A 21,451-nucleotide genomic window follows, 5' to 3' on the forward strand; every position below is an offset into this window, starting at 1 on the left:
AATGTATTTTATTTCCTCAAACTGTTTCAACATTAGCATGCTCTCAAAAGTTTATTTCCTGAAAGGTGTGATGATTTTGCACCTCCCATGCTGCAACGGGACGCCAGTTTCCTCTCAAGAGTTGATCCGTGGTGAGAACGTCTTGGAATAAAGAGAACATTACCTTCTGAAGAGAAGCAAAAGAAGTTGTTTGATTGGCTGTAATTAAAGAGAAGACTTCTCTTAATTGCACAATGTTTTCGTCTGCCCTTAAACTGAACTCTGCACTTCTAGATAAACAACCACAAAGACGGTTCTCTTCATGAAAATAGTCCCAGAGTCTGTTGAAAACGGGAGGATTTGAATGGCAATACAACTTGTATTATCTTCGCCACGAGGATCATGTGATCGGACACGTATGTGCGTGCGTCCGCGAGTGAGTGTTCACCTCTGTCCACGGCTTACAGCCCACTAGTATGTAGACGAGAGGTTAGCCAATGGTGGCTTGTATTCATTCAATCACGCAAAACAGCAGTGGTTGTTGCAGACACACCTGGATCTGAACTCTATTTAGTGTATCTCTCTAGTTTGTAAACGCTGTTAGTCTGTGGTGTCAGCGTTCACAGGAAGAGGTCTTTAAGTCACGACTGAATAATGTGTGTTCCTGTGCAAGCATGCAACACTTTGTGTATATAGAACATTATTGTTTCCACAACCATATTATGCTTGTGGATTTGTGAGCTTACTCGTATCTGCTTTCCTGTGCGTGTGTGTTTGTGTACGAGAGAGGAGCGATTGCAATCTTTGGCTTTCGTCTGTATCATCAGCATTGCATCAGCAAAGCAGTGGAGTGTTATTGAGACTCGTCTCAAAGTAGCTCTTCTCAATCCTCTGTCTCGAGGAATGCAGAACTCTTTTAGCCCCCGCGTGCCTCGAAAATCTTTGAATTTTGGCAACTAGTTGATGATGAAAATTCTTTTAAGTCTTCAAGCGTCAAACTTGTGTTAACCCTAATTAATTGTATTTTCCTGTGAGTGGAAAAATAACACATTAACCCCAAAAGTTCCCAATTTGACTCCAGGTGTCCATGCAACAGTGTCTGCAGTATGTTTTAATGCCTATCAGCCTGTTGGATAGACTGTGTGTGTGTGTGTGTGTGTGTGTGTGTGTGTGTGACTCTACTAAGCGCTGTAGCCAGGGCAGGATTAGTGCAGCGTTTCTGTCACTAACATGCTTCATTAGTAAAGATGAAGTCGGCCAAGCAGTCAGACAGAGGCAGTCTGACAAAACAGCTGAACAAAGTGAGGGTGTGCAGGAGGAATGTGTGTGTAGACAGTGGGTGAATGTAGAGTTGAATAAGGTCATGGCATCTTTCGTACCTAAATACTGACTAAATTTGACACATTTTAAAAAGCATTTTGTTCCTCTATTTCCCCGTATGTGTTCAGTCCATGTGTTATTATCAGTTTGTCTTTGGAATGAAAAAATGTTGGCAGAATAAATTCAGAAGCAAAGCTGACAGAACTGCAGCCTATGGGTTTGGGCCTTAAAGCCAGGACACCGAAAGGGAAAAAGTAAAATTAGAACGGCAGAGAGAGAGAGAGAGGCTTAGGTCGAGATGGAGAAAAGGAGAGAGGAAAATATGAGACACCAAGAGTGTGAAAAGAGAGGAAGATAAGAAGCAGGGGGTTTTCTTTTGGCTGAATTTAACAAAACAGCACCGACACTGTCAAGAAAAGGAAGGATGGAAAAGGGGAAAAGACTTTGGAGTATCATTCATATAAAAAAAAAAAACAGGAAAAGAGAAAGAAAGGGGATCAAAAATAAAATATAAAATTAAATGAATTCATAGAAAGTCATATTCACGACAAGGTTTAGAGCTATAGATGAAAAGCACAAACATTACAGATAGAAAAAGGAGCAAGAGTACTTCAGTGAGATAAAGGTAGCACGATGGAGTAAAAGGGTAAAGACATATTGAGTGGAAGGAAGGAATTAAATGGAAGGTGAAAGTGTTTTTTAAGGAGAACAAAGAGGAGGGTGAGCTTGATGGAAACTCTGAAAATAGTAGAGACGGTAAATAAATGCAGAGTGCTTCCTCAATGGAGGGAAAATGGGGAACAGTTTCTCTAAAGGAAGACTCAGAGGACCTCTGAGTCTTCACTAGATAAAGAGGGAGGGATACACCTCCAGAGGAAAATGACGGCTTCTTCAAGAGAGGAGTGCGAGGTTGACTCATCTTTATCCAACACGACTTCGCTCGTTCTGTAAGAGACAGATACACGGCGGAAGCACACAGCACTAAAAACAGGCAGTGTCTGACTGCATTGCTTTTAAAAGGCTGTGAAGGGAGAGAAATGGTGTTAATGGCTCCAAAATGCTTTTAACACTCCTCCTACCCACACAAGTCAGGCTCCTGCCTTCTCCATCTTTCTTTCACCGGTCCAATTACAGCAGGAGGCCCCTGTTTTGAAATGTAAGATGACGCAAAGTGGGCACTGCAAAGCGAAGCTGTTCCATCCATGGTGGAAGAAAGCAAAAAGTGACAGATATTTAAATCAAGGTTACCATATTAAACCTTCTTTTACACATTGACAGTGTGTGTAGTTAGTCAGCGTTTGCATTTGTCACTTCAAGCATTTAAAGCCACTTAAAATATAAATGCATCAACAGACACTGCTCTGATTTCCACTTGAATGCATATGGTGGACTTTACACGTTGTATGAATAACCAGCAGGATGTGTAATCCATACAACTTTTCATATCTCTATTGTCATTCACGTGGTCCCTCCTGATCAAGTATTCATTAACGACATGGACGTACTCCCCCAGCCACACTCACCCTGGCTGTGCCTCAGATGTCAGGCCGCCTCACCTGTTTAATACAACATTCAATTGATCAGATTCCAGTGTTTCATGAATAAGCTGTGTGCCTCACTGTGTGGGTGTGGCTTGGATCATTTTGTTGTGTGTAAGCCATCATCAGGCTTGACTCAAACATTGCTTTCCTAACTTCGTAAATCCAAATGTAAATATGAAATACGTGGATGTAAATTTACTGAATTTTTATTTATCAAAATATTGGTATCGGATACCAGATGACACTGTTGCTGTGGAGTGCTGGCTATATGAGACTATAGCCTCAGTAAATGTTGGACGGATGTTCCATTTATCTATGTGTATCCATCAGTATTATGACCATATAATTAATAAAAAGTCTAATTTATCTACTGTGATGTAAAGTCTCTGACACCACTGGCTTGCTTTCGACTAAAGTTGGAAATACTGTGTGAAACGTTGTGTCCTTGTGTAAAATGATTACACTGACTTCACCATAATTGCAATTTTCATAAAATACGATGCATCTTGTCACTACTACACATTATGCATCAAGCATGATATATTTACGGTTGGAATGTCTTAAAGGGCCAGTGTGTAGCATATAGGGGGCTCTATTGACAGAAGTGGTATATATTATTTTGATATGTTTTCTTTAGTATATAATCACCTGAAAACAAGAATTGTTCTGTTTTTGTTAGCCTAGATGGAGCTGTTTATTGTCTACATACTGAGCAGGTCCTCTTCACGGAGTCCGCTAACGTTGCTCCTCCATATTGTTGCCCGATACGGACAAACCACCAAACACTGGCTCTCGATGGGGCCATCCTCGCTTTGTGTTAAACACCGTAGTTCTCCTACATGTTTGCAACACAAAGTTTCTGTTGGTTGCAATCTGCAACCTCACCGATAGATTTCACCAATTCCTCCACACTGGCCCTTTTTAAAGCACCATAAATTGTATATTTGATATATTTGTTATTACTGACCATACAACTGAGAATCAACTCCTGCTTTTACAGCTGTTTGTCAGTCTATATGATTGACTGCCAACACATTTGTCATATTTGCGAGTTTTGCGTAGCTGAATGTTATTATCTTCTAAAAAGAAAACGCTGATTAGAAGCAACAAATAAGCAGCCACATTGTCTTATTTACCCACTTTTAGCACATTGTATTGCACTAGTATATATATAAAAAAAGTGTATCCCCGAGTCAGGATTTTGTACAGACATGAATAATGGTCTGGAAGTTTCCACCAACATCATCAAAAACAGGTCAGACGCTCACGGACACTCATTGTAAATAATGCAGCTGAGAGGCATCCAGGGCAGCCAGTCTGGACTTTATTTAGTGACATTGTGTGTGTCTGTGTGTGTTTGCATTTGCGTGTTCACTTAGATGTGTTCATCTGTGATTGCACACCTCATTATCCACACACAGTATCTATTGTGTGGGTATGTATCTGTGTGGTTGTTATGAGTTATGAGTTATGGCAGTCAGACTGAGGTGTCAGAGAACAGATTTCCTTTCATACTGCAGATAACATGCCTGTGGGTGTCTGCACACACACACACACACACACACACATAGAGAGAGAGATAAACAGAATGTCTCTCTGCTACTGTGTGATTACAGACCGCTTATCACACTCGTAAAATTACACACAGTCAGGTAAACGCAATAAAAACATACAAACGCACAACAAGGTCACACTCATGTTTCAGTGTAACGCTTCTTATAACACTTGTGATTACTGACATGTTTTCCACATCACCAATCCAGGACACTGTCCTCATGTGATGATTACATGGCGTAAGGTAATCAAGCGTTTTCACACTCCATCTCGTTAGATAGTGTGACGTGTGTCTTTCCAACAGTTGAACCCAGAAAAAACTGATATTATAAATATCGTTTTTAATATTTTTGTCCTTGTCACTTCCGTTCTGTCCTTATCTTCAAAGAGTGTTTTCCCAAAAAATATTTCACTCTGACTTTGTTCCAGTAAAAACAATATGCTAACGGTCTGTTTAACAGATGAGTGCCGTCTTTGTCACAATGACTGAACAGAGAGCACTCATTCACGACGCGTTTGAGGGGATTTCTCTCTCCTCTCCTGTTTTGCCAACACCAGAATGAAGTGATTGCATTTTTGGAGAACCTGTCAACATACCGGATACTGATGGTGAATCCCAATCTGTGAGCAGTTTGTTTTGCAGGAGGGGGGGGGGGGGGGGTGTTGTTTAAAGGTCAGCAGTTCATAATAGTTGTTTACTCGGTTGGTGAAGTCAAGATTTTTTTGGCCTTTAAAGCTGCTTTTGATTTTCCGGAAAAGAATAGTGTGTTTTGGCGAGTAGCTGTGAAGACTTAACTTGCTATAAAACATTGTTTCTTTCTGTAGTTGGGATTGGGTATGAAAACTTAATGTTAAGTTGCACTAATTTAAATAATCATTTATGTTTTAGTTAACATTGAATGTCATACAAACTATGACTTTATTAAAGGACTGAAGCTTGTGTTAGGTGATGTTCTATTTTGTTGTTTGATAAAGCTAGTGTTACAAACTAACATCAACATAAGAGAAAACGCAACACACCGACACCCACACGTACACACGCATTAACCTGAACAGGGAACTGACCCATTGACTTCCAGAGTGCAAAAATGGTCATTATCAACTCATTTCTTGGTTTTTACGACTCATTCCTGCAGCACTCTATTATCAAGACTGTAAAAGTTTTTCTTGTGCAGCAGCTGTTTAAATACCAACAGTGGGAACCTGAAGTTAAACAGGGTGTTTAGTGTTGGTTGACATTCCCGGAACATAAGTGGCTGTGTGTTTATCAAGCATTCAGGGAAACAACGTTGGAATACTAATGTTTTATAAAGATGCCACAGGTAGGTGTGTGTGTGTGTGTGTGTGTGTGTGTGTGTGTGTGTGTGTGTGTGTGTGTGTGTGTGTGTGTGTGTGTGTGTGTGTGTGTGTGTGTGTGTGTGTGTGTGTGTGTGTGTGTGTGTGTGTGTGTGTGTGTGTGTGTGTGTGTGTGTGTGTGTGTGTGTGTGTGTGTGTGTGTGTGTGTGATGCCCTGAAGTGAGCTTTGTAGCCTTCCTACCATGTGTTTCCTGTTTTTTGTACCTTCATTGGTCCGACCAACCCCTGATCTCCCAGACGGGTTTCTCTCACATGCACACACACACACACACACACACACAAGCCACAAAATAAATTCCTTCACACAGACAAACCACAGACGACACACTTTCCTGCTTGGAGCGGTCACTAGTTGAAGGCACTTTGTGATGTTGTTTTCCAGAAGCTGCTATTTCCTCCCGTCATGCTTTTTTTTTGGGATTCGCTGTGTCTATCTTGAGAGGTGGTTAGGTTGAGTGTGTCTCTTTTTATGTGTTTAAAAAAAAAAGTGTTATGCCTTCTTTATTATTTCCTCTGGAATGAGTGAGATCAGGTGTTTTTCATTACTGTTACTCCCGTGGATTGGTCAGAGGTTCCCACTTCATACTGGTTGTTTACTCATAAGTATGTCTGATTTATTGGGCCTTGAAAAGGCTTCCTATTTTCTGTAGGGATGGTATGTTTGGATAAGTAGCTCTGCAGATTTTACTTGCTATATAACTCTTGTTAATTGTGTGGGGAGGGAGGGTGCTTGTCAGAGAGTTGGATATAATAAATGTGGATGGGTAGATTATTTGTTGCATTTTTTTTCTTAATCAGATTTTATTTGCTGTTTTATTTAATAGGGACATTGCACATCAATAGACACTGAATGTGCAAGAATCACACAAATGGCTATTTTCCACCCATAGTCCCTAGATGTTACAAAGCCACCCTAAAATGAAAATTCAACCGCTATTGATGAAAGCATGAAGAGCAATAAAGAAGGACGGCAACAATTCCCTGCCAATTTCAAATTGTGTTTGCACTGCCAAATCATCGCTTGCCCAGGAAACCACCAGTTGCGTCCTTGGATACAGTGAGTAGTTTCACCGTGGGAGTTTCATGTTGTCTCCTGCAGATTGCCCCATCCCTGTTGAACAGGCATGCTGATCCACCTGTAAGAGTTATGCAGAGAGCAGGGCATGATTGGCAAACTCTGTTTGTTGCTTTGGCTGAGCGAGGCGCACTGTTGCCAGGCGGAACTGAATCTTTGGTGAAAGCAAGCGATAGATTTAGTTCTATTTTCTCACAACACGAAGGACCAGCATGCAAATCCCAAAGTTAGGCCAGTTGTTGGATGACTGTTGTTTGTTCTGCAGATGTTTCTCCAGTCCAACAGTAGATCCATTGATTCAAATGGTAATCTGTTTCACCATTTTCAGTTGTTGTATTTGTTATAGTTTGTGCTTCTGTGTCCCTGCTTACAGTACATCTCACTTGTTTATAGTCCTGTTATCCGTTCGTTTGTGCACTTTATTTTATATTTCACTTTATTTTATATTTCACTGTAAATTTGAATATGTTTCTACTTTTTGCACTGTGTTGATTGTTGTTGATTGTTTAATGTTATGCAACACCCGTCATGTCAAATTCCTTGTATGTGCAACATACTTGCGCAATCAATTCTGATTCTGTACTCAAATTGTAATTATCTTATTAAATTATCTTTCTACTTTTATAAAAAAAAAAACTGCATGATCTACCACAAATAGTGTCATGCTAATATTGTATTGTTTGGCTGCAGCTTGGTGTACTTACGGGGATTTGGCTGCAATGGAAATTTAAGATTTTGTTATAGTGAGGTGATCCTGGGCTTGTCCGAGACACAAATCTGAAGACCTTTTCAAAATTGGCCGAACCATTTTGTGAGGTTTTCTTATCATACTATATCTAGTCTGTGGTCACATGGCAATACTGTCTTTGCAATATGCTCTGTTATATTTTCGGAAAAAAACGTGGTCCAAAGTGCCCAAAGACTAAATATGGTATGATAACAAAATGGTTGTACCTCAGAAACTACAAGGAGCACAGTCAAGTATTTGGTCTCTATGGGTTTACTCATAACACATCAAAGATATGCACACGTATGCAGTGTAAAATAAAGAAAGAGTTCATATGGAAAACATTTGATGCATACAATGTTAGCGTTTTTTCCTCATTTTTCAGAACATCCAGACTTTGACTATTGAAGTATGAGTTTGTGATCTAAAAATATCAAAGTTGTACTGTTGGATACTTCCCCAACGTTTGTTCGTACCAGATTTCAAGACTTTAGACCAAGCACTGCAAATGTTGGAGCATTATTTACTTATCATACTAAATATAGTCTATAGGCATTTGGGGAAAGAGTAAGGGCAGTCTAGTGGACAGTTTACATTTCATGTTTCTCCGTTTGAGTGTGTGTGTGTGTGTGTGTGTGTGTGTGTGTGTGTGTGTGTGTGTGTGTGCGTGTGAGTGTGTGTGCGTGCATGACATACAATCCAGTAAATTTCACAAAGCAAACCCCGACAATAATACTTCACCTGGCAGGTAAAGCTCTTAATCTCATTTAAATTTGACTCAAATCTGTGTTTTTCCTCTGTCTTGCTGATGTTTGCAGTTTCTTTTTGCAGGGTTTTGTGTGTGTGTGTGTGTGTGTGTGTGTGTGTGTGTGTGTGTGTGTGTGTGTGTGTGTGTGTGTGTGTGTGTGTGTGTGTGTGTGTGTGTGTGTGTGTGTGTGTGTGTGTGTGTGTGTGTGTGTGTGTGTGTGTGTAAGCTCTTTCAGCCTGTGCACTATATAGGTAATTCAGGTAATTCAATAACCTGTAAGAATAAAGTGCGCCATGAGGTTCCTGTGCTGCCAGAACAAACTCTTTTATTCAGCTAATACCAACACACACATATTGTATAGCACGCCACGCAGACACAGCACTGAATCACTTCCATCAAATTAAAATGGCTCCGCCGCCTCAGGGCTTTTGTTATTTGTTTTTTCCTGTACCCCTCTGCCTCTTCCTTTCTCTCTCTGATCCTTCTGCCCTGTTCTCCTACAGTGTGACACTGTTATAAATGTAATTTCGCAAACCTGACTTTTCCGGAACTATGAAAATATAAACATTGTTTGTGCTTGTCTCCATCCTTTTTCATCATGCGTACAACTTTTAAACACTATAGACGGTGTTTCATGCATCTGAAGTCCATAAAATATAGAAGCACAATAAAACATCCCATTAAAAAAACATCATCTTTATTCATCAAAAACAGTTTTAATTTATTCTCAGCTGAAAAAAAACCCCTGTAATCTGTCTCTGCAGTATTTCACAAAGATTTGCAGTTCCTCCTAGGATCGTAATATGGAGAAGCTTGCAGATTCCCAACACACAGAGATACACACACCTCACTTCTTGACTTGCACTTAAAGTTAATCATTTATTTAATGGAACAGTTTGGATCTGAGAATGTCATTTTATTGGACTATTTTAAATGTGCCAGTGAAGACCCACAAGTACAACTGTCCCCTTTTTCTCCTTATGTCTGCAGATTCCTCACATACAGTCTTTTTCCATTATTCAAAAGAAATATCTAATATTCATACCTAAATGAAAGCTGTTCTATAATGTAGTGTGAAAGAAGGAGGGGAAAGATGGGAGCAGGGGACAAGGAGGAAGGATGGGACTGGAGGTTGGGAGGGTCAGAGAAATTGAGTGTGTTTGAGTGTATTTTGCAAATGAGAAGAAAAAAAACTGCAAGAACAGGGGAAGTGTATGCCAAAGGGAAGAAAAAAAAAAAGAGAGAAGCTAGGTTGAAGTGGTGAAGTCAAATCTTTACCCACACATTTCCAAACAAACTCCACACACCTCTCATCCTTGGAGACGAGGCAATCTGTGGTGTTTCGAGCACAACAGCAAAATCAAATCAAATAACCCGTAGTCCTGTTAACATGACTATGTGGATGGTGAAATTAGATGCTGTCATGCTGGTGCCTGTTTTTTTTTTTTTTTTCTTGTGTTCGACATTGGCCGGAGAAGAAAGAAAGGACAGATTGACATCACTCCTCCTATTTGTTTCTGCTACATGTCAGCTCAGTGTGTATGTGTGTATGTGATGTTAGGCGGCGCTGTCTCGCTACATCGTGTCTCAGTTATGGGTCATATTCTCACCATTCTTTCCTACACGCCTCAATGACTTCATCAGCTCTCCTCCACCTCCTCATCATCTGTCTGTGTCGCTTTTTTTTCCACGTCTGTCTGTCTGTCTCTCTAAAACCCTCTTTCTGTCTTTTTTTCCCCCTGATTGTGTCTACTTCTCTCCATCAGTTCTGTTCATTCTGCTCCCCCAGCTCCTCCTGTCTGGTCCTGTCTTTCTCTGTCAAGTGTAACCTCCTTCTCCCTCTGATTGTTTGTCTTAAGTCTATTCATCCAACCCTTGTCCAGGCTGATTAACTGTGATGAGCCGCCACCCTAAATTAAAACATGCTTTGTGCTTTACTGTTTTCTCTTGGCAGTTTTTTTTTTACTACAAAATTAACCCAGCTTTTGTTTTTCGAAGGACAGCAACTTGCTGAGTGTGGACAAATTCAACTACGGCTCAGCATCATTTTAATAATGATATTGAATGATAAAAAAAAAAAATCATATTACAGCAGCTGCAAAGACTGTGGACGGCTTGAAAAGCAGAAGAATATAAATAGATTCATCTTTATCATCATGTATTATCATTTATCATGTTCATAGATACGTCTTCACAGAGGCTCCATCCTTTAATCTCGGATCAAGCTCTTGCTGCTTGAAAAATCACTCCAGGAATGAATGTGCTACTGAATCTTGAATCCTTGAAGATTTCTCTTCCTTTTTAACCTTTAAATGCGCAAAAATCCTTTGCGCATTTAATTGAATATCCCTCCTTCTCTTGCTGTTGTGGGACAAACGGTCTCCTTCTCTACCATCCATGCTACAACTGCACAGTAAATGAAGGGTAGAAATACTCTCTTTTCTTATGGGTATTTTAGGATCCAGGATTTGTGGAGCTTGACCCACACAAAAGTGACTGAAATCAGGATCTCTTAATCTCTGCTTCTATGAATTTGTACATCCTTTTTGAAATCCGACCCTTGTGAGTTCACCAACTTCATGGATTTCTTCGTAATATTTAAACTTGCATTCATTGACGTTGTTGCTGCTCGGGGGGGGGGAAGCTCATCCAGTTAACCAGCTAGTCGCTGACTGTCTGTGTACCGTTTGATGCAGATGGAGGAGCCCACAGTGGGTTTATCGCTGCAACGCTTTTCCTTGATGAGTCTTTAAATGACCCTGTTGAGAGTGAACCACAAAAGACGCCATGATGATGATCATTATCTGTTATTAATCACAACAAGTGACACCTTTCTCATTACATGTAGCTATTTGATCCAATTTTTAATATACAGATATTAATTAGTGAAGCTTTAAGCTTTAAAGATGGAAATCAGATGGTAGCCTGTAACAAGTCTTCAACAAGATAGTCTTATAAAAAATAACCTCCGCTGTAGCCCAAGCTCCTCTGATTTGCAGGTGTTCTCCTCTGAGTAATTTGTCATGCCTTGCCCTCAACCACTGACCAAAGTAAGCACTATGAATGTGGTTTGAGAAGAGCAGTGAGTGCGTGGCCATGATTATTTAAAGAGGGAATGGGACACACAATGGAGGCCACGCTTAACACACCATGTGCGTATGAATGAGCCTAACGGCGTACGTGTGTGTGTGTATACGTGTGTATGGGTTAGTTAAAACAGAAAGAAAAACACAGGTGAGACTTTTAATGTCCGATGGGGTTTTGCCAGTGATTTCATATTCTAGGCCTCTCTCTTTGTTCCCCCCCCACATTGGTGAAGTCCCAAAACCTCCATCTTTTATGGTTTAATTTCCTGGTAACAGCAGGGTGTTGATTTGTCTTGATAGACAAAGAAAGCATCATGGGACAGAGAGGATGAGAGCAGAAAATAATGGAAATGAGGAATGTATGTGAAACATGACTGGATGAAAAGTGGGATACTAGCATGAGGAAGCCCAGTAGAGACTGAGTGGACGGTTGGACTACATGAAACATGAGAACAGCCTAATCTTAAAAAAAAGAAGCAAGTAGACATTTTGTGTGTGTGTGTGTTTTTGTTTTTGTGTGTATGTTTGCCCGCAAGGAAAAGATAAGAAGCTGCTGACAGACACAAAGCAAGCCTCGTAGGAATGGGTTCAAACAAATAGCATGCCCCCCTCCCCTTTTCTATGACCTTCTCTCTCTCTCTTTTTCTTCATACTGTTTTAACTTTAATCTTAATTCCGCTCACTCTGTTTTATCTTGCTGTATGTTTTCTCATTCAGTCTTTCTCATCTGGGAGAAGGCTACTTTGTTCTGTTGAATCTCTTTCTCTTACAATAACTCATGAAAGAGTTGGCGATGGACAGATGGATGAGGATGGATGGATGGACCAGAGAGGCTGCTGCGTAACGATAACGGCAAAGGAAGTGTTGCCACAGCAACTGCTGGGACAGGCCGCAGCCTTGAGAGGTATAGAAAATGACTTGAATGAAAAGTAATGGGTCGCCAGCCATGTATTCATTTAAGAAATGACTCCTTTTGTATACATTTTGATCATTATCCTCATCTAAAATGTCTGTATTGAACAAGGAAAGATGAAAGGAAAAGAAAAGACAAAAAATATGTAAATTTGTAAGTATCGAACCATCATCGTTCTGATGTTCAACACTCGTGTTGTTATTGCTGTATGATGGGAGAACTCAAACTGTTTTGAATGTCTTGATTTATCCAACTTGGAGCTTAATAATATGGAAACAAATGATAAAGCTTCCTGACGTTGGTGATCCCCTTACTTTAACTCTAGTCATAACCATCTGGTTGATATTTCTGTTTTGTTTTTTTAAATGAAATGTCTGGAGAACTACTGGGTGGATTGCCATTACATTTCCTAAATATATCCATGGTGCCCATTGGATAGATCATAAAAACGTTGGTGCTCCCTTAAATGTTCATGTAGAACTATCATCAGGTCAAAGTTTCCATTTGGTTTTTGACCAATTTTTGACCAAATTCCTGCAAAAAAAAATCCCCTCAGCTGTGCTTTGTATTTAGTGCTACATGATAAACAAAGGTCCTGAACTTAGTTAACATTATACCCACTTAACATTGTCAGCATAGGCATGCTAACGTTGCAGTATAGTATAGCCTCCCATAGCATGACTAAACAGTTTCAGCCTTCTTAACTCTCACACAACACATTCTGCAATAAAACAACCGTGTTCAGTTGTTGACACTTGTAAGTCGTCAACATGGGACGTGTCTAATCTCCATGATCCGTCTAATATGATGTGAGTGCATTTTTCAGCAATAAAAAGTAAAGTGACAATTCAGCCTGATTCTTGGGTAACTTAACCTTTCACCTGTGGCTGCACGGCTGCTGACTCAAAGAATCGGAGTAATTGGGAAACATTTGACTGACACAATGTTATGACCTCTCTTTAACCTACCACTGATCTTTGGTCTTTACAGCATTTCTGAATGCAACTGCATGTATATGTACATATATATATATATATATTTATCTTTTATTATTTAAATAAATTTATTTCTTAGTTTATTTTTAACGTATCCAACTGTCTCACTGAGCTTTCTGTTATTATTGCCTTGTTTTTTGTGAACTCTGTTTTTAAAGGTGCTGTATAAATAATAATTATTATTATTAAAGCACATCTCTTGTTTCCATGGTGACCTGTGTGCGAGGACATATGCGACAGCAGAGCAGCCTTATTGTTCAAACTTTATTTTTCTTGCTTTCTGTGCTTGTGTTCATACCCAGTTACCTCCGTACCACTTTCTCCCTACGTCTCTCTTTCCAGTGGGAGGTATCCACCGAGACATGACACGTTTCCTATTACACTCTACACGCCATCAAACAAGCAATCGTCCCATATCGGATATAAAACACTGTGGAGTCAAACATCTGATCAAAGCAGTGTTTAGTGAGAACAAAAGTCAAAGCACTGGAGGCAGTAATGCTAGAAACACTTTATATATCATGACAAACCAGCTGATATTTTATTAAAACAATAGAGAAACACACAATAAATTATTGAAGTAAAGCATACAGTTTCATCATGAATATGTTTCTCAATACAGCAAAGCAGGTTTTTGCTTAAACTAACCACTTTCCTCTGAGTTGAAAATATGACAATACAATCCCCACAATCCTCAGAAGGGAAGCTGAAACTCTGGACCGAATCAAATTCAAAGCATGGAAATCCAAATGTGTCCAATGTGTGGTTTTGACGCTCTTAATTTATGTAAATATACCAAAACAATAACCTAAACAATTACACGACCAGGCTTAAAATGTCTGAAGTTGAAATACATGTGGCTTTGATGTAAAGAACTGGAAGAGAAAACAAACCAGTTATGAGCAAAAAGAGGAATGTCACTTTGGAGCACGCAACGATGGAATGTGCTGATAACGCCAGCAAACTGGCAGACACAGGATGCACACACACACACACACACACACACACACACACACCCCTCACATGAATTCAAAATGCATAAATTTGTCATAAAACTGAGGCTGCTTTCTAAGATGAGCTATAGCTAAAAACAATTGTGTGTGTGTGTGTGTGTGTGTGTGTCTGGGGTAAACTACTTGGAAATGTGACTACCACACAACCTGACACGCTTTTAATATATTTAAGATTTCTTCGGATATTTTGTATCCACCACCTGCCAAATAATACCTGTGACTTACACAGGCACATACAAGTGCTGCCGTGTGACACATGGGAGGTGATGATGGAGAGATGACTGATTTATTTCTCAGAGCTGGGTTGTGTATTTGGAAGAGATAAGCAGTTACTTTGAATTCTTGCTCTATTGCTTTGATACTCTCGCTACCTAGGCACACACACAGACACACACACACACACCCACAGACACACAAACGCACACTTGCACGCACAGTCACATGCCGACCATTCCCATGCTTGTATCTGCTGCCAGCTCTCACAGACTGTTGGTAACCCTCCACCCCTTAAACAAAAGGACGTCTTCCTGAGCTGTTACTGGCAGAGACACACACACACACACACGACCTAGAACATTACTCTAATTCCCACAGATCTTTTTTTCCACTGTGGTACCACTGCAGATTTATAAAGCAGTGGGTCAGATTGTGATACATTTCAGGATCTTTGTCAGGAAAAAAAAGCAGCTTGACAAAAAAAATCAGGCGAGCTGAATATATGAACATGCTGATTGGAACCGCTTAAGTAGCTTCAATCCTTTTATGATGTATCTTGAAAGTGGCTCCTATCTCATCTCTCATCCAGAAGTGCTGGTGATCTACGAATAGGCGGCTTGATTGTCCCTTTTCTGTCAGCCGCCTCTCCTAGTCATCTCTCTCTCTCTCTCTTCTTACAGATTGTGTTTAGGGTCTGACGATCACAGTTTTATCCGTGTTAGCAGAATTCCAGTTAGCAGTTGGAATGCCAGGAATGCTCAGAAAACTGAGCAGAGCGCAGCTGCCCGATCTGACGTCTCCTTTTTTATGTGTTAAGAGAGTGAGTGATGAAGGGAGAGAAAGTGTGTGAGTGTAGAAAGAGAGAGATGGAGTCAGTGACAAAGAAAGAAGGGAGCAGGAAGTGTATGGATGGAAGGACAGACAAAGGGAAGCTTGAATATACATTATGTTAGTGTGCAATTCAGATCTGTAAGGTTGTGGTTTGCTTAATTTCACATCAAGATAAAGTGTTATTGTGGTTTACACTTCGTCCAACCCCTCTCCCTCCCTCCTTCTGTCTCACGCTCACTCATCTCAGCATGCTCCTGGCACGATAAGTGCCTTAAGTTTCTACAAACACGCTCTTTATAATATAAAGGAACCCACTACACACACACACATGAGATAGGAATAAAAAAAACTGTTCACACAGGGGTTGAAGTTGATTCAATTTAAATTCAATCAAGTTGGCATTCAACTCCTCAAATCAAAATGTAAATGCATGTTTGGTACAATACTGATGTCAATTTTTTCATAGTGTGGTATTTTGTTTTTTGTGTCCAAAGTATCTTCCGTATTTTGTTATTGGAGGAAAAAACTTTGATTGAAACAACGAAAACATTGAAACAGTTATGCATTTACAGGTTCGGCCTGTGGACAGATGAAGGTTTACTTGCAAGAACAAATGTCATGTGGGTATAATGAAAGCAGCGGTTTGTCAGTCCAATCGGTGCCTTCTTCTTTTCTGCGTGTGTCTGCGTTGCTGCAATTATATGAAGTCAGTTGCAAAATAGATTAAAGGAGAAATTGTCCAACAATTCCAGATGCGTGCGCCAGTTTGGACGTGTCAACGAGGGGGCTGGGAGGGACAAACGCACTCGCACTTTTCATGGTGTGTGAGGAAGATCTCATCTATGACCCAGCGCACCCGCGGCCTCCGATGGCGCTGATACAGAGAGACATCCGGGCTGTACTTCAGCACCTAAAGGAGTCAGAGAAGAAGGCAGCAAGGAAGGAGAGAGGAGGTGAGAATATGCCTGGATTGTTGGTTGGTAGGTGATGAAAATACTTTGTCAACTCATTGTAGTTGATGGCTCCCAATAAATCCAATTCGACAGACATGAGAAATGTGGCGAAAATAAAGAGATGCTGATGTAAATATAGATTACCGTATTTTCCGCACTATAAAGCGCACCGGATTATAAGGCGCACCTTCAATGAATGGCCTATTTTAGAACTGTTTTTATATATAGGGCGCACCGGATTATAAGGCGCATAGAATAGAATAGCGTCGTAAGCGTGTCTCTTGAAAGGTGCCATTTTGGGGTCTTTATACACACAAGTGGTGTTGGACTAGGAGTAAGCACAGTACCGGTGTTTACCGCGGTGCGGCTTTGTAGTTTACCAGTCGTACTGAAACATTTTGACAGAGCGCCGTGTACAACCAGTATGGATCAACCAATTAACCAATTGATCCATATATAAGGCGCTCCGGATTACAAGGCGCACTGTCGTTTTTTGAGAAAATTAAAGGCTTTTAAGTGCGCCTTATAGTGCGGAAAATACGGTAGATAGAAAGCAACGGTCCACTGTTCATCTCGTTAATCATAACCGACCACACTGGAAGTCCTCTATTATTTCAACAGTCATTCACTCTTATTTGTTTTCATGGTAACTTGGAGCTGGAGCTCTTCCCAGTACTAAGACATCCAGGGCATGTTGCCAATTGATTCACTGCTGACTGTGCAAAACGATAACAGTATGCACTACCTTAGAAAACATACTGTACCAAATATCAGTACAGTGTGCACATATACATACTGATAATTACAATATGCTTTATTACTATGTCAAAAAGTTAGCATATTATGGTTTTCAACAAAAGTTAGACCATTATTTATGTGGAAAAAAAGAGGTTACAAGGTCCTGTTTCCCCCGAGTCTTTAAATGTGCAATAAAATAGATTTTATAGTTAGAATTAGTCCGTGTTTCACTATAACTGACTATTGCAGTTGGCCAAATTGTTTCGCTGGTGATATTGCCAATGTGAAAATGGAGTGGAAGTACAAAATGTTCCACAACTGATGCAGTCAAATTGTTCTCCGAAACTCAGTGAAGGCAAGGCTGCCCATGATTTATGTCAGGACTTTCAGGCACTGAAACAATAGTGTGAGTAATAATGTGTTTCTTCAGAAGTAAAGTCAGAGATGGAGGCAGTCACAGGTCTTTGACTGCCTGAGAGGAGAGGAGAGGAGAGGAGAGGAGAGGAGGATGGAAACCCCTCACAAAAACACAAAACCATATACTGTGACAAAATCACGCCTTTCTCATGCTCACACATACACATAGCACAATTACAACCCAAATCCTACTTTTGTCAAAATTTCTATTGTGTGATTTTTCAACGGCTAGAGAGAGAGAGAGAGACAGATAGAGAGAGAGCCCTACGGACCATGTTTCAATAATGAAGCTATACAAGAACAAAGACACAAAGTAATGGAGGGAAGAGAGAGAAAAAAGAATGAATGACGGGCTTAAAGAACAAGAATGGTGCATTGCAAAGGGATAAATTGAAAATGGGAATTGGGGAGAATGAAAGGATGATGGAAGCCCAGAGAGACAGAGAGACTGATAGAATGCTAACAATGCATCGAGACCGATATGGAGAGATTAGAGAGAGAGGCGAACGGGAGACAACGAATGGAGGGGAGGAACCAGGAGAACTTGTGAGGCTGATGGTGCATTGCATTGCTGCTTCATTGTTGATGCAGCGCCTGCCTCTGTACGCCCAATATCTCTCTCCTTCTCACTCACTCACTCACTCACACACTATTTTTTTTAGCCCCTTTCAGCCAAGCACCTAAAATTCTAAGTCTAAATTGAATGCCGTCACTTTAATTGAAAGGCCACTGCGCACAGACGCATACAGTATGCAGAGGTATTAAATGCACAATTGTTTTGTTCCCCTTCTTAAAAGCTCTTACGTTTGTCATTTTATTCATCACTTTGATACCCATGGAAATCAAATGAGTGTAAAACTATAAATTGTAAATATACTGAGATTCTTTTCATGTCGGATTAATCTAGAAAAAGGTTCATTTTGATGGTGCAGGACAAGGGGGTTAGAAAGACCAGAACAAAAACACAATCATCAGGCGTCAGTCAATCTAAACCTCCATGCCAATGCTCACAGTATGAATATCTACAGATGATTTACATACTGCCTGTCCGCAAATAGGTTGTGACCGTGGCTAATTCCTAACGTCTGATAATTGTTACCTATGCTTCCGCACAGTCGGAGGTCCTCTACTATTATGCTCACAATGGTTTTTATACTTAAAATCACTATTAAGCGAGAGAAGTTCCTTTTCTCAGTCATATCATTACATTTGTAATTTGAGTGATGCTTTGACAGATCTTCACCAGTGTATCTTCATTTCAATACGACCTACCTCGTGCAATTTGAGTGTCTTCTTGGAGGCCTCACAGGTGCAGCCGTTGTTCCAGTTCTGAGTTCCGCAGCCACAGTTGCCTCCACACTGTTTGACTAGCAGACATCGAGGGAAGAAGACGGCATTGGTGGCCTTCAGCTCCTCGCGCAGGTTCACAGAGTAGTTGCGAGGCGTACAGCTGTACCGCTTGACGTCTTCATAGAGACGGTTCAGATCAACTGGAAAGCGAGCGAGAAAAAAGACGGAAGATAACTCATTAGTTAAGTTTTTCTTGTATGTATGTTTCCTCTTTGCTGTGGTGATTTTGGACTGCACTGAGGGAAGGGGGACAGAGAGACAAAAAGCCGTTTTGATTGATTGCTCGTCTATTGCTTCGTATCATCATTAATATCAACGTGTGACATGTTGGAGACAATGGCGGAAGAATGAAACTTGGGGAAGCAAAGAACTTAAAAAAGATGCTCAGTATTGATCGAATGGTTGAAGGCGGAGAGGGACGATACGATAATGGTACAATTCAACAACGATTGACTGGAAAGGAACAGATGGGGAGAATATATAAGCCGAAAAGCAGGAAGAGAGAGCATAGGCCATGAGAGGAAGCAAGGGCCATTAATTGATTGTAGATTGAATTCATGAACCGCAGTCTTTCTGCATGTCATCACTTTGGAGAAATTCACCTCATTTGTGCACATAGGACCTTTGTTCATTGGCATCCTGCAATGGTTTGAAACTAATTTCAAGAGAAGCAAAGGGATTATGGGACAAGCTGATGGGAAATAAAGGTATAAAACCAGGAGCTCCAGAACCATAAGCCTGATTAAAATCTGTCTATATTTCTATATGTTTCACGAGGATTATCACCAGAGGCAACTGACTGAATGACAGAAGTGCACATTGTTGCTCAGCACAAGGAGAGCCAGAGGCCAAACTGTAGCGGGTGAGCATTTATTTTGAGATAGATGTATTTGTAATGTGCTGAAGGAGGGAGCCAGAACAATCATCTCAAACATTTGTTTGAATGTTCTAGCATGAGGGACAATTCATGTTCTGAATTGACGGGCTTAAAGAACAATGACGAGTTAGTGATTCAGAGTGAGTGAAGGATTTGTGGTGGGACGCTTTATACTGCTCTTATTCAGGGTTGGTAGGGTTACTTAATAAGTTATTGTGATACAATTAATAACGATTGTATCACAATACAAACCTTAACTTGAGTAGTTTCTGTTCCAAAAATGCTGAAATGTTGCTATTGCTTTCTTTGTAAAGGAGAAAAGTAAAACAACATCACAGTACAGTTCAATTTCTGCCTTCCAGCTCTGACAATACTGTCTTCAAAGGACTTCAATCATTTGGCACATTAGTGTTGTCGGATTTTAACGTTGTAGCAGCAGCAGTACCCATACAAATAAAATGAACCTACATGCAAATTTTGCTGGACCAGAAATTTGAAGCTGTTCAAATTCCTACAAACCGTCTTTTCACTCTGGGAATCCTCTCGGCAAAAGGAATAATCTTGATGGACCTTACACTGTGCAAACCATCCTGCTTTACGGTAACCTGTTCTTTATTTACGATTGTAATCCTGCTAATAAAACCCATTTTTACTAAATGTGTTGGTAATCTGATTACCTCGTTTTTTCAGCTTTACATAAAGCTGTTCAAAGTATTACATTACATTACCAAAGTCTGCTCATATTCTGCAGGCAATCCAGAGTGGCCACAGGTGGTTTTGAAGGACAAAAAATAAAAGAGATGAGACGAAGAATAGAAAAGAAAGAAGAGCAACAATCAGCTGCAGATTGACTGCTCTCTTCACCGAGGTCATCAGCAGGATGATCATCGACACACTGTCCATACCAAGAGTGGCGATTGCACAAAGCCAATAGAGCAGTGATTGTGCTTTACTTTAACGCGTATGCATTGCAGTGAACAAACAAGGCCACGGTGAATAAAATATGACGGGAGCAAAACGCCCCAAAACTGCTTGGGGTTCAGAGGGTTAATGGTCTCCTAAGGTTCAGAAGTGACAGCCCTGAGTACCCTGGGAGGCACCGACTCCCATGTTCACATGGACACAGTCTGGCGCTTCACTACCTGAAGAAACTACTTTTGACTGAACAACCTCTCAGCAGAAACATGACAAGAAGAAATTGCTGATTCAGCTTTATAGTGGAATGTGACTGTCCTCTGGGCCAAAAGCTCAAATCTGACAAAGCAGAGCAGTGAATGGGGCTTGCCCTTTAGGCAGTAATGGTGGACTGAGCCTATTCACCAGTCTGAAGCCATTCAGCGCCAAAACCATGAGTGGCTGCCCAAGTATTGCCGTCTGCCTACTGCGCTGGGTCCCCACAAAATGACGGTTAAAGTGGCAGCATCACCAATTGCTTTTGTTCTGCAATCATGGCGCCATTCTCTATTCGGAAGCGACGCTGACATTACCCATTAAACAAATGCAATATTCTTCAAACACGTTTATTTGCAGGGAAGATTAATTCAAAGTTATTAGAGCATTGCTAGATTCTTTCACTTCATTTAAGTGCAATGGGCTTTTCATGACCCAATACAAGAATAAAGGACTTTTCATGATCAATGGTTTGGGATGAAGGGATGAAGGTAGAAGGTGCAGTATTGGTACATTGACAACATTTATTGTGGTTCCATCTAAGTGGTAAGATTGCCCATGTGTACAGCATGTGTTTTATTTTAGGCCTTTT

At 40.5% G+C, this 21,451-nt stretch overlaps 1 protein-coding gene across 1 annotated transcript in view; it reads right to left on the reverse strand.

The window, feature by feature from the left end:
* Positions 1–13,813: 13,813 nt before the first annotated feature.
* pdgfd (platelet derived growth factor d) overlaps positions 13,814–21,451 on the reverse strand; it is a 49,849-nt gene continuing 42,211 nt past the window's right edge. The window contains exons 6-7 of the mRNA XM_076100512.1: positions 18,735–18,952; positions 13,814–16,264 (exon numbers count right to left, since the gene is read on the reverse strand). Of these exons, the coding sequence (XP_075956627.1) occupies positions 16,130–16,264; positions 18,735–18,952 (353 nt within the window). The 3' untranslated portion in view covers positions 13,814–16,129. The remainder of the gene's footprint in view (positions 16,265–18,734; positions 18,953–21,451) is intronic.

This window comes from Anarhichas minor, unplaced genomic scaffold (assembly GCF_050575085.1).
Source record: "Anarhichas minor isolate MPS153535 unplaced genomic scaffold, ASM5057508v1 ptg000026l, whole genome shotgun sequence".
Classification (NCBI taxonomy): Eukaryota; Metazoa; Chordata; class Actinopteri; order Perciformes; family Anarhichadidae; genus Anarhichas; species Anarhichas minor.